This window comes from Lepisosteus oculatus, chromosome 6 (assembly GCF_040954835.1).
Source record: "Lepisosteus oculatus isolate fLepOcu1 chromosome 6, fLepOcu1.hap2, whole genome shotgun sequence".
NCBI lineage: Eukaryota > Metazoa > Chordata > Actinopteri > Semionotiformes > Lepisosteidae > Lepisosteus > Lepisosteus oculatus.
Genome location: NC_090701.1, coordinates 56,953,853 through 56,968,721, shown reverse-complemented (window position 1 = coordinate 56,968,721; position 14,869 = coordinate 56,953,853). Strand labels below are relative to the sequence as shown.

The 14,869-nt window shown below is 39.7% G+C and overlaps 1 protein-coding gene across 1 annotated transcript in view; it reads left to right on the top strand.

The window, feature by feature from the left end:
* The first annotated feature begins 505 nt into the window (after window positions 1–505).
* The window catches only part of LOC138239474 (piezo-type mechanosensitive ion channel component 2-like), a 63,581-nt gene continuing 49,217 nt past the window's right edge, over window positions 506–14,869 (top strand). The window contains exon 1 of the mRNA XM_069191689.1: window positions 506–1,425. Coding sequence (XP_069047790.1) covers window positions 1,362–1,425 — 64 coding nt within the window. The 5' untranslated portion in view covers window positions 506–1,361. The remainder of the gene's footprint in view (window positions 1,426–14,869) is intronic.

Genomic DNA, 14,869 nt, shown 5'->3' with positions numbered 1-14,869 from the left:
AGGAAATAATTCCCAGTGACCAGTCAAGGGAATGCGCAGAGCAATACCCCCAAAGGAAATATATTTATATATTAAGAGCCCAAACGCAGTTTAACGGAAGTATTTTAAGTGACTCTAAATGGGGAGCGAGTAGGTAAACACAAAGATGAACAAAACAGTTCTAAAACGTACGTTCTGCGCTCCTACAAACTGTCACATACTGTACAGTACTTCACGCCGTGCTGGTTACCGCTACGTGTGAGGCGAACCCAAAAAGAAAATCTCCCAAACTTTGGATAAACTAAAGCAATGATTGCCCTCTGCCCGGTGGTAAGCTCAGGGCAGCGGCGGGCCGGCTTGTGCGCCCTGCCCGGGAGCGCAGGCCAGGCGCGCTGCGGGACCCTCTCGGAGCGCCGGAGACGGGTGGGAGGGGCGCCTCTTCCCAAAACACGTCCGCCGCCTCCTCGCCCCACCTCCCGGCGGCGCTCATTGGGGGCCCGGCCGCTCTCCGCAGCCTCCTGCGCGGCTGCTGAATGGTGCAGCCATTTGCCCGTTACAGGGTGGTCCAGCGAAGTTTTCATTGAGGAGGAGAGCAGAGTGGAGTCAGATGTGGCCGCGGGCAAAGGTGCCGGAGCTGTCGGGCTAGAGAGCGGTGTCTGTCCCTCCCCCCCCCCCGGATAAATAAAACCTGCCCTTACCGTGCTGCTAGAGCTCTCCCGTGTCCCGCTCCAGACTGAAAGTTGAACACTTCCGAGCTGGATTCGGGATTTATTAGGGGGGAAACTGTGTGGATAAAAGGGGTGTCTGGGGTGTCTCCCCCGTCCCTGACTTTAGTTCTCTCGAACTGTAACCGGGAGGACACTGGAAAACGAGGTTTGCTCGAGTTCAGCAGTAAATAATAACTCAGACTGCCAGAGGATGACAGAAACTCAAGGTGATTATTTGAGTTATTAGTGGAAGAGGACCACCCCCCCCTTCTTTTTTTCCCCTATCGTCGCGTGTTGAGTGTTGCATTTAAAAGAAGAAGAAAAAAACACCCCACTGATTTCTGGCAGAAACATATCCGAAGTCTCTGCAATGGGGAGGCGGACATAGAGCAGAAGGGGCTCTTCTGCGGTGGAAACGCAAGGCGTGAGACGGGCGAAAAGTTCTCGGCTTCGTCCCGGGCTGCTGGATGGGGGACCAGGACCTTTCTGACCGACTGTCCAGCCCCCGCTGAAGGGGAAGGTACCGCGCACAGGGCCATGGTCAGTTACCGGGAGCCCCGAGAGCCCGGCTGGACTTCGCTCGTTTAAGGATTTGTGTTCCCCGAGCGAGGTAGAGAGTATCTTCTCTTGAGAAACCTAGGCTGTTGATCCACCTCTCCCTGCGACACCCGAGCGATGGCCTCTGAAGTGATGTGCGGGCTGATCTTCCGGCTGCTCCTGCCGGTGTGTCTGGCCGCAGGTGAGTTTGTCGCGCACCGCACCGGCGTGTGTTTCTGTCTTTTAAATTTACGGTCTTGACGGACGCTGGCGACGGAGGAAAAGCGATGCGAAAAGTGTCGCTTTTTCAGACCAGAAGTTTAGACCGGACACATTACCTACCGATCACCACGGGCTGAACTGTGAAGGGGAAAAAAAAACTGAACTAAAAAAAAAAGTAAAAAAAAAAATCATGATCCATCAATCGCTTTGAGTCAGTAAAATTAAAAACAAGTTATTGAACGTGCGCTGAATTACAATGAAAACACCCTATAGCGTTTCTGCTCGATAAATTGTGACCAAATTTGAATGCAACACAAAATGCAGTTGCTGACACGATCGTGTTTTGGTATTTAATTTTCATGACAAGCGAGTCCTTCCTAATCAGAAAGCAGTACGGATCTTAATACTGCAGGCTTTCGAACAGTACAAGACCGCAGAAAACGAGATTGGTAGCATACCCTGCAAACTGTTGAGTCAAAATGACAGCGTGGACTAATAGAATTGTTGCATAAACGCTCGTTTCTAAGTTATTTTGTTGATTTTTTTAAACCTTTATAGTCGTGTGTGTACGCGACACGGGCTCTTGTATACGTGTTAAAACCTGGAAAAATCTTGAAGCCTGTCGCTTCAACTCTTAACAAAATACCGCAGAGATTCAGTACAACTTTCATTAAGATATGAAGTCTTGAACATGTGAAGCTTTAAAATGATTTTAGTATGTTTTTGTAGAATATAGTTTACTTTGCGGTTGAGAATTAGTGTTTGCAAGCTATTCAGGTGAAGGTGTTTTCTTGTCAAATTTGCGAAGTCCCGTCAATAGCGATGGTACACAGAATTCACAGGAGTCTCCTCCACCTAGACTTCAACGAATGTAGCGATTTATTTGTTTTACCTCAATTCTTTAAGGATTTAAACAACGTAACAGCTGTATTATTAAGTTATTTAAACTTCAAATAAACAACGCTTTGCGAGCATAGCAATTTTGTCAAGCTGTATTACGCTGATTACAGAAGAATTGAAAGTTGCGCAGAGAATTTCACAATAACGATAATTAGCGCAGTTAATGCTGCTCACCCAGTTTTTATGCTAACCAGGTGTTTGGTGTCAGCATCTCTATTAGGTCTTAAGGCATTTTTACCTTGTGGTTCCTGTAGTCTTTTGAAACAAAAATGCAATTATTCCGTCATACACACTACAGCAATTATTCCGTCATACTCGCTACATAAACAAGGAAACGATATTTAAATATTTTTTTTTTCAAAAAGTAAGACAACGAACATAATGGTGTTTCCAAGCAGTTTTTTCCCTGTACGTGCGTAGGAGTAAAACATTTCTGTCGCCGGATACCGTACTGTAGGTTTGCGATTAGAATAAGAAGTTTATTGACAAAAGCAGAAAGAATGAGTAAAATATATTTGGAAGAAAAACAGGAAGAGATAATGGAGTGCTATACAGTACGCCGGAGAATCTCGACCTACTGTACTGGTACTCTTGGGTTATAAGGGGTCATTGTTACAGTCCAGTGTTTTCTGATAATTGCATGATGATATTAGACAAAGCGGCTCTTCGTAATCGCGTTATTAAAATCACTATTTTTAAACCACTCCGAAACTCAGTGTTATACACTCCTATTATTGAGCTTATTGGATTTACGCTGCAGGTATCTTTCTAAATACATGTAAGCAGGAGAGAAAATAAAAGTCTCTGTTGTTTTATTTGGACAGCTTTCAGACAAAGCCAATGGAAAAGCCGTAATGACCAAATCGCTTCCTCTTGGGTGTGAAATTATAGTTCTGTATAGATTTCTTAAAACCACTCACCAGCCTAAGTCCTCAATTAAAACAAATTGCACGGGCAAATGAAACAATCTATTCGACGTGCAGTAAGAGCAGTGTGATTGCTAATATCGCATTTCAGTTGAAGAACTAATTAAACTAGTTTGCCGATTATTAAATTTTCAGAAAATAATTAAAAGCAAATACAGTATTTCGTTTTCAGTGCGAGTACTTTGCAACAAAGCATCTTGTTATTTAATAAATTTAAGCAGATTTAGTGATAGGATTTTTTACAACTACTAGCACAGCAAACACTTTAATGATTTAGGGCACATTTTGAGAAATTCCAAGCATGGATAGTGCAGGTCATTAAATACAAACCAAAAATGTGCTTACCTGATTGTGTATTTGCCTATTAAATGTGAGACCCAGTAATCTTCAAAACGGCAGAAACTCTGCGGTACGAATAAGCACAGGAACAACTGGAAACAACTATTAAATTGTTCATTATTGTATATTATAAAATTTGTTACATAAATGGGTATTAAATAATTGTCAGATTTAATGGTCATTATACTACATAAAACACATGTATGTGTACTGTTACTTGTTCTACAAGACCTAACTAAAATTATTTATAATGTAAAGTAAATAAAAGCAAGTATTTAGCAATTAAGAAATGGAAGCTTTGTAAACTAGGCAAGAATTCACAGTGAGACTTGTTCTTTTAATTCTTTTTATCTGCACTTTAAATGTAAAAGTTCATGTAGTCCCAAATGAGCCAATTGAGCACCTTAATGCACAAACTGTTGTTATACTTAATAAATTAGCAGCCCGCCTTCAAGCGCGTGGTTTGTTTCACCTTTTCCTTTACATTTCTATTTAAAGCGTTGCTGTTCGTGGCTTTACTGATTTAATTGATTATAACCTGAGATGATAGGGGTCATTTCACATTCAGCAAGGGTTTTGAAATAGCATTATTTCTGTTTTCTGTACGCTGCTGCACTGTAATTTCTACACTACGGATGGTTCTCTACTCAAGGTCCTGCTATGTAATGGGTACCACCAGATCAGCACTGGAAACATGAATTTGTTCTCCTTGATTTATCTGGTTCCATGAGGGATTATACTGTATTGTTAAATTTCCAGGGCTGGAAATGGAAACTGTGGAGTCACAAAATGGTTCATGCCGGCCTTTCTAAGCACTATCTTTCTCCAAGCACAAGCACCTGCACTCACAGGATGTATTGTCAATGTGCTGTTGTCTGTGTAGTCATAAACATGTAACCACCCCCCCATACATCCCGTGATAGCACTAGATACAGTACATGTGGTCACGTGGGCTTCCTCCTGGGGCTCCAGTTTCCTCCCACAGTCCAAAGACACGCTAGCAGGTTCATAGGCTACTGGGAAAACTGACCCTGGTGTGTGAGTGTGTGTCTGTGTGCCCTGCGATGGACTGGCGTCCTGTCCAGGATGTGTCTTCTCTTCTGTCTGTTGCTTGCCGGGAGAGGCTCAGGCTCTTCCGTAACCCCAGTGTTTGATAAAGCAGTTAGGAAATGGATGGATGTCCGACTTATCTTTTTATCTTGGGGGTTTTTCCTCCTGCCATGTTGTCTATGGACGCAACAGTGCTTTGCAGTGTGCTTGCGAGCTCTGGCTGGATGCCTGCATGCAGCTGCAGGAGCAAGCACTGTGGTATAATTGCTTGCAAGCGCTTGTTGTTTTACATTGCACCCAGGGCGATTCCACAGATGACACCAGTTCAGTGTCTCTTTATTAGTGTGCTGGCATCGCTTTCTGTGGTTCTATTACAGCTTTTATGTTATTTGTAATTCAGAAATGTAATTGTCTGGGGCATATCCTTTGTCAAGTACCAAGAGCTTTAATGTTTTTAAACCCCCATGACCTGCTACTCAGGGAGGCTTTGTGCTGACAGTAATACAGCTTTGTGATATACAGTACACACATAGAAAATGATAACATTGCTTGCAGGGTAAAAGTCTGTGAATGGTAATTTTTGAATAGCATGTTCTTCTGAATAAATGTAGCTACATTGGTTAAGATTATTTTCTGAACCGTGAAAACATTTTAGAAATCCTGCCGTTCTGTAGCAAGAAAGGAACAATGAAATATGTCCATGCAGAACGATGGAAGATTAGTCTGTGATGAATGTGTGTGATCTCAGTGTGAACCGAAATAGTCCCGAGCTTGTTTTTCTTTTGCATTTAAATCCCATAAATCCATCTACTGTGATACAAATTTACCTGAATTAGCTACAGTAGTTTGATGTTACTTGTTGCTCTTGCTAATGGACTTTAAACTGTCTAGCCAGGAATAATAAAACTAAACCTCAGAAGAAAGTAAAAATCTTTGAGGTTTATTATTCTATAATAATAATAATAATAATGATGATAATAATAATAATTTCTTACACTTATATAGTCCTTTTCTGGACACTCCAAAGTGTTTTACAGGTAATGGGGACTCCCCTCCACCAATGTGCAGCCCCACCTGGATGGATGAGGCAATCTTTCAATTACAGTATAAACAACAACAACAACAACAACAATAATAATAGTTCCTTTCACTTATATAGAACTTTATATTCTGGACAGCTTATACAGACTCCCCTCGCCATCACCAGTGTGTACCCCACTTGGATGATGCGCCAGTCTGCTCCCCACACACCAGCTCTCAGTGAGGAGGAGAGCAGAGTGATGAAGCCAGTTCAGAGATGGGGATTATTAAGAGGCCACGATTGGTAAGGGCCAATGGGAAATTTGGCCTGGACGCTGGGGTAACAATCCTACTCTTTTCGAGAAATGCCCTGGGATTTTTAATGACCACAGAGAGCGGGGGCCTCGGTTAAATGTCTCATTCGAAGGATGGCACCATTTCTTTCCAGTACAGTATCCCCATCACCATATTGGGGATCCACACAGACCGCAGGGTGAGCTCCCCCTACTGGCCCCACTAACACCTCTTCCAGCAGCAGTCTTAGTTTTTCCCAGGAGTCTCCCATCCAGGTACTGACCAGACTCACACCTGCTGAGCTGCAGTGGGCTGGCAGCGGAGAGCTGCAGGGTGACAGGGCTGCTGGCTATTTCATATTATATTATATAGATGGGAGATGAGAACATCACAAAGTTGTCCTTCCTTATAACGTGGGTTAATACTGGTTTTTGTTTTTATTAATTAACAGTAGAAACAAATGTTTAATTTGTTGATGTAAGACTGAAATCTTATTTCGTATTTTTCCACGTACATTATTTACATCATATCCAGATAAAAACAAAAACAGAATAGAAGATCCTGTATCTTTGTTGGAACAGTCTTCCCAGGGAGGGTAGATACACTGGTTTGGCAGTAATGGCTCACTTTTGTGCAGTAGAGGTCTAGAACCACAAACCCTTGCTCTAGTTGGAATACAGTCACCTCAGACATAACCAGCAGCCTTTATAGTTCAACAAGCTGACAGCTGACATGGAAGCAGGCTTTTCCCAGCAGTTCTAAATTATAAGAGGTAATGTTTCTTCAGTGCAAGGTTTGTCTGTTAATCATGAAACATTTTTAGACGCTCTTTCGTAAGAAGTGACCGGCCGCCTGAACCGACAAACTGCAGCTGACATTGAGTGAACAGCTGTTACCCTGGCGTGTGCCTGACGGACAGGCAGAGGCGAGGAAGGGAGGTTTACACTCCTGGAGCAGATGCCCTGTCAGAAGCTATGAAGTTGTCAGATCTCTTCTTTTTCTCCCTTTACCTTTCTGAGTAAATTCAGCTACTATACTGGTGGTATTAATTCTACAAACATGGCCCATTCCAGGCGGAGCACAGCCTACTAGATCACCTACTGTATGTTCAAAGCCAGCTCATAGAAAAGAAATAAGGAGGTGTCAGCAGACGTGTGGCTAAAAAAATGTACAAGGCACTTAAAAGCCTTTATAAACTTGGATCTGAAACTGGAATGTCTTGCCAAAAAGGAGGAAGCAAATTACACTTTGCCTACCTTTTTTCTTAAACTTCCTGTATCAAATGTAGTAACATACTGTATATTACATGTTACAAAGATTATGTGTCAAGAACAAAGTACATTTTAATCCCGCTGCAGCCAATTATAATATTAACTCTTGACCCGAAGATGCAGGTGAGAAGTTTTAAAAACATACACTCTGTCGTCGGCTTCAGCTGGTCCTTCTAATTGCCTGATTTGTGGCGTTGGTGCCATTCCGTAGTGACTCTCGCTTAAATTATGAGCTGTATGCTGCATGTAAAAAATCAAACTCATAATTGGTAAAAAAAAAAAGCATTCCATCAACAGAGAAAATTTACCAAGTCTGAAAGACAGCTTATGAGAGAATAGGCAAACATTATAATACTAATTGTGCAGCATTTTATCTCATGATCTTTTTAAACTTATATCTGGTTTTGCACTTTTCAACAAAAAAAGTACAGAACTACAGATATGTTTACAGTGCAGTATAATGTAAATACATTTAGTAGGTTTTTTTCTTAGACATCGCTGTAAATGTCTAGACACAAGATTAATTTCATTTACATAAGTAGGCCTGTTTAGTTGCTTTTGTTACATTTTGAAGTGAAAGAACTGCACATACATACACTAACACACAGCAGATGAAACATCTTCTACAATCACAAATGGAGAAATGTGTATTTAAAGTACATCTTATTTACTGTGAATTATCAGAGTCATTTGCTGATGACAACTTGAAACAGTTTGACTAAATCATGTTAAATACTGGTGAGTTTCAAACCTGTATAAAAACAATTCTGCTCCTGTAAGAAATTAAAATGCACTATTCAAAAGACAGACCAGGTTTTGATTAAGTCAAAAGCCTTTTGAGCTGTATTTCAAAGTAAGCTGAAAAGGATTACTGTTTCAAACTCATAGCTTGTAGTTTTTCAATTATACTAATTTTACATTTAATTTTATATAAGCACTGTTTCATAGGTGCTTTACATATTCTTTGCTTTGTTGAGACAGAACCCTGAATAAAGGCTAGGGATTCAAATAAGTTACAACAGAATACAGACCTTTTAGAGCACAAGATATGGAGAAGATTGCAGCACAGTAAAAAAATCAATATTGTACATATATCGAAAAAATGTTTTAGACCTGTCAGTTATAGTTTTTAAATTGAAATTCCAGTGTTGGATCAAAGATGCTTTAATACCCACAGGATGCTATCTTATGTCTAATAAGCTGCCATGTTATCATTTTTACAGAACAGCAAAGATTTTTATATCAGTGAAGCTGTCTTACACATTTAAGACATCAGTTCTAAGTGACGGTGTACGAGAAGGGAATGCATCCTTTCTCGCATGGTCTAGGAGCATTTAGTAAGGAAAGAGTGATAAAACTATGCAGTATGATGGAGTGACCATACAGTACAATGGCAGGAGCAGAGGGTGTCATATGAACGACAGCTCAAAAGAGCAGTTTCAGTGTGCACAGCCAGAGGTCGAGCATGTATACCTCCAGTTTTTCAGCATTCATTCCCTATGATACCCAGAGAGCTGCAGCTCTTAATGCAGTGTAGATATACAGTACAGTATAATGCCTGGAGTGCACACCCTTCCTTTAGTACCTGTAGTAGTGCAGGCACTGCTGGGTGATCAGGGAAACATAGAATAGAAACACACATGAACTTCATCAGTTCAGTCTGAGTTATTCTTCAGCAGTGCTCCCTCTTATGGGATGCATCTTATGGGATGACCTTAGGGTCTTTTGATTCATTTAGGATTTAATCTCCTAAAATTTAAGATTTGTTTAGGTTTTGTTGCAGTCTGTCTCTTTATTATCTTGTTGTTTGAAGATAACCCATTCTTTGTATGAATCAGTAATCAATACCTGAGGATATTGATTCTGTCAAATAAAATATTATTATTAATAACCATAATTAATAAAAACATAATAAATATTAAATGTATTTATCTGACAGTCCTTTTGCAAGACTACTGACTAATCCGTATGTTAGCTGGTTTGAGTGACCTGGAGCTTGTTTGAAGGGAGTGTGAAATATTGATAGTTCTGCACACTTGGTGTTAAGGTGTAGTCTCTGTCAAGGGTGATGCTCCTTCTTCTAAACTTAGATGCATAAAACATGTTGTCTGAAGCCTCATACTTCATACTTCATACTTCATACTTCACACATCCAGTTCGGATTGCTTTTCTGATGCTGGTGTTTGGCAGTTTCATAGTACTTTTCAACCTCTTTTGGGCAGTGGACTCATTTCTAGAATGTCCTCATTAGTTAACATGCTAACACTAGAATATAGGGATTAGGATTAAACCAGTCACTGACCAGAGAACAAGAGCGTCTGAAGAAAGTCGCGCTTGACAATACGGCAGGAGTAAACTGCTGGTTCCGTCTTCGTAGGATTTTAGAAATTCTAGTCTGCGGTCTGTCTTGAAAACTTTACGGGGTGAAGAGAGGGATTATTTTACCAATGAAACAAGCTAGGGATGACATTCATTTTTATTTTGGAGAAGAAAGCTTGAAGAGACCAGAGAAACTGACTATCTGTTCAAGTCTGCAACCAACAGTTTAAAAATATCAATTGTTTATTGTCGTAGCATGTAAAGAGGAATAGATCTCAACAATATAAAGGCAGTAATGGCACCTTTGGATCTATTGATTGATATGCAATACCGGGCATAATTAACAGAAATGGAGGTGGTAGCCGTGGACTGCTTGGCATACTGGTTCCAGCAGACAATATGGGTAAAACCAATCAGCACTGGCAACACATTGGCCACAGAAAACGGCGCACTCTGAGACGAGCACTGGCTGTGCCTGTTAGCACCGTTGGCGTGTAGAATAATATTAATGAAATCTGATCTCAAACCCGTGTGATCCAGAACCAACCATGGATAATTCACACAAGCTTGCGATGCTTCCACTGAAAGAGCTTCACAAATGGAAGCAATGCTTGTAACCATGTGTTAGCATGTGTAGGAGGCAGCAACTATGATCATATGCAAGACAGCTTTTATTAAAGCTTGGCTGTTTGGCATGTAGTAATTTTGTCCTGTACAGTAGGTCTCCAGAAGGCATGATAGCAGTTCTGACTCATCAGTTATTAATTTTTATTCTAGACAGCAGCAGAATTACTCTACTCTATTGCCTGGTAGAGTGATCTCTCATCAGAGATCTCTTTTTAAGAGTGATCTCTTAATTTTGTAAGGGAATGCAGCCCCTATGTGGCAGTCTTCCATCGTTTCTGGCCTGACCTCTGACCTCCTCTGGACAGTGCTTGTCCCCTGGTCAGTGTTCGTCCATTCTTTCTCTGGTCAGTCCTGTGTTCCACGTAGCTGAATTTCACTTTCTACCTCCTGCCCTGCGTTAATAATATTAAACAGTACTATACGCAGTGTGTGTAAGAAACACAGCTGCAGGTTTAAGAACCCTGTTACAGATTCACTGCACATGAGGTGACACTTGGCACTGGGCTGGTGGAGGGCATTCTTTTGTTTCACTCATATTTATACTCATATATGAATCTATACTGTATGTACATACTTATATAGTATAAGAGAAAGCAGTAAATTGTGTGCTTTGGAATGGCTATTTCATACACAAAATGATTAGGTTTTTCTTTAGTTAGAAGTGGAACAGATTTCTTGCAGAGTCTTCCCGGGTGTTTTACAGGACACCAGTGAGGAGAATGAGGCTCTGCCAGCCTTTATGAATCACTGACATTATTATTAGATAAACATAAATGGAAAGAATAAAAGAGCAAAAAAAACGTCATGCATGATTTGTGTGTTTTTATAAAACGATTGATTTGGTATCTGACCTGTATACTGTAGATTACTTTGAGGTAAAAAAAAGGATCAGCAGTTGTTGTTAAAGATACAAATATAATTAGTATTCTTTCCGGCAGTATTCTAACTGTTTACATTGGTATTTGAACAAGCAGAGGGTAGGTCCATGCTGAAAAGGAAATGAACCTCCACATTCACACTGATGGAGATCCCCATTCACATGTGTATTAGCCTGAAGAAAATCCTGTCATCTTAATAAATACAAATCACCTACTGTACATCTAACACCAAGTTATTAGATCTCACCACCTTTAACTACATTACATGAAATCATAGTATGTCAAGATAACAGTGCATATATAACCTGATATAACTGTTTTTTTTTCATGATCATCTAAAATTAAATGGGATTAATATAATTGTTTTGCCTGTAGGTTCCACGGTGCTCACAAACATTTTGTGTACATTTGGCACGTGTCCAGATGATTTTCTACATCTGCTATGTTGTTTGGTCAAATGAGGCACAAGCATATTTTTTGGCATGTTGCGCGATTTCATTTAGCGGTGTTATTTGTGAGCAATGTGATGGGGAAAATATTTCCAAACTGCTGACTTGTTAGTCTTTCCTTTTGTTGTTCAGTATCCTGTCAGCAACTTCAAAATGAATATTATTCTAGCAGTAGAATAGCACATAACGACTGCTGGATGAGCAGAGACAAAAGTAATGGTATCTGAGCTTCCTTAACATGCGCTATGTTTTTTCATGGCTGCCTGCTGCTTAGTACAGAATTCAAATTATAAAAGACTGTCATCATCATCATTATCACCATTGAATCTTTATCACAATAATTTTCTTTTTTTTTTGTCATTGATATCGTCATCGTCCTCATTGTCTCCATAAAACAGAGGCCCATGTGTATTTCTTATATGAGAAATTTGCTTATCTGACTCATGGAATTGCTTTTGGTCTTGGACTACAAGGAATAATCGCAGATAAAATCTGGAATTGATTCCTCTGGGACTGGCAGTTTAACCATTGCACAGGAAAAAAGAATGATACTTTCCAAATATTTTGTGGTTGTTCCCTGTCTTATCCATTAATTCAGGGGGTGCTTTAAACTCATTAAGTAACAATGTGATGATGGGGAGGAAGAATGAGCTTCTTACCATCATAACCATGTATTTAGTGTCATCTGGATTTTCTTTTGTTTTGTAACAAAAGCCAGGTATTTACACAATGTAACTTCAGTTCAGTTACAGTTACATTCCTGATTTAGAGGATTTAATATCCTTAAAGAGTAATGAAGCTTTTGTTATGTTCCCAACATACAGCTTCGGACATCAGAATGTACATTTAATGTACTGTAGATTCTGTACAACCAATAAAAAACAATACATTAAAATTGAGTTACCAACTCCTTCAGAATGGGGTCTCATTGAAACCAACAAAGTGTTTTGCTGCTTCTGAGTACTTTGTGTCCTACACACTGTTAACACATTTAAAGTTATCGATCACCCCTTGATCCCTTGGTTGGAGTGGCAATGTGGTACTTTACATAGTGTTAAGAACTCAACTTTAATGTAGGGGCAATAATGGCTCATAATCTCAATCATGTGCAATAGTACTATCTAAAAGAATAATTTTAAATATTAGATTTTGGTCTTCACAATATTTTTAAAATTCTGGCACAAAATTTGAACCGCTGATGTCACAGACTACTGGTGCCTTGAAAAAGGATGTAAGTATGGGGCCTTTTTTTGGTCGAGTTTCTCAACTCATCAGCAATGTCTTTGAGAAATGACGTATATCATGGTGACTTATAACAGAGACCGCCTGTATAAATACTGTTATACTCCTCTGTAGTAGCTATTTGAAAGTTATCGGTCGTACTAAGAATGATTTGTAGACTTCCCCAGTTTAAAGAGACTTTTCCACTTAAACTACAAGAAAAAATATCTTTGTTCTTTTCTATTGCTACATGCAGTATTGATATATACTGCAACTGCTGTGGTTTGTGAATTATTAAAAAAAAACTCTGTTCATCTTGTGTATTGATTCTTTTTATGTCTTGATTGAGGAAATCAGGAAGCCATTATATATACTGTATGTACTGTATGATCAATGCTGAAAACAGAATAATTGAATTTCTGTTGTCTAGTATGTAATTAAATACAAAAAGAAATAAAAAGTAGGGGACCATTTATTTGCCTTTTAAAACAAATGACAAAACATATATTATTAGGTTGAATAATTGCTAAAAATCAGCAATTTAGACTTGGAGCCATAGTACTTGAAGCATATTGTTTCTGCTAATCTTATAATGCAGAGATTTCTATTCTATTATTTTAAATTTTATTTAAAAAAAAACAATATCATTTACTCAGTACTTATGCAATGCATATGAAACTGTTAATTTTACAGTGCTCCCTGGTTATCCTGTTTGAGTATATTAGAGGTTCTGAGACCAGGGATTAAATATCCTACACTGGGTTGGAGCACGTCTGGCAGCAGATTTATAGATTGGATGAAGGAGCGTCTGTGGGTTAGTGTGCAATGACTCTGCCGAGCTGTGCTACACATAGTGGGCAAATAAATGGAAACACCAATGTAAAGCTACTTAGTAGGGTGTCTGGGTAACCCTGTTTAGCCAGTATGGCCTCTGTGCACTGTGGCAGAGAGGCTACCCGAGTCTGCAATTCAGCAGGAGGGATGCAGCACCATTCTTGCATGAGAAAGTCATAAACCCACACCGGATTAGTGGAGGTGGAAAACACATGGTACAGGTGGGATGAGTGATCTGTGCACTGCAGACCGGCTATGATACCAAGCTCTGTGGAGATCCTGATGGACCATTTTTAATACTTGCCGGCTATAGATCTGCAGTTGCTCACCTGTTCGGCCTTGCAGTTTTTAATGTATGGATATCGTGATCCTGGAGCATGTACTGTACCTCTGCCACCTGTGCTCTTTGCTGACGATATCTTCCTCTTTGAATTCCTTGCTGACATCACCAGGGCTGCCTCTTGCTGCCACGATAGTCAGAATTATCAGCAGCCAGGCCTGTCCAGCATTTTTATACATCACCCTAAGCATGCTGGGATGTTGCTTGTTTGTTTAATGAACGAGTCACTTATCTGTGGAAGCAATTTATTTAGATACAATTAATGTCCATCAATAACCCATCATTTTATTTTCTACACGACTTGCATGTTCATAGCAAGTCATTAGTAAGAGACTCCGGCTCTCCCTCTATTCTGTACTGGATAAAGCGGTTGAATGGAAAAAGATTTTGAATTATTTTTAATTTCGTTCATTTTCAGTGGGCAAGAATTTTGAGATCAACTTTTAAGGCAACATGAAACCTATCAGCTAGAGGTTTCACATGTGTTTATTATAAAACTTCTAATCTGGAGAAGAGACATTTAACATAGAGGAGGATGTGTAGTATGGAGGGTTTCCACTGCCAGTCATTCACCAGCGCCAGTAGCCCAAGTCAAGAGATGCCCTGTGTAACAATGCTACAGTGTTTCCTCAAATGCCTATATTGTTTGCTGGAAACAGAATTTTTAAGGCTTTGATTTTTCTGCTCAAACTCAAACTAGTTTCATAGTACTGTACCTCTGTTTCTATTGGTAGTTATCTCTGTTATATCCTATGTTTTTAGTTATTTAAGAGGTTTTAAAAACTTAAAAATAATAATTACTGAAACTCTTGTCAGTGCAATGTTAAAGTACATTTTAGTTTTGCTGATCTTCTGCGCTTTTTGCAACTTTTACATGGACATGACTATTACTTCTCTCCTCTCTTGTGTAACTTGTCAATGCTCATAGAATTACTTGTTCCAGTATACAAAAAGAC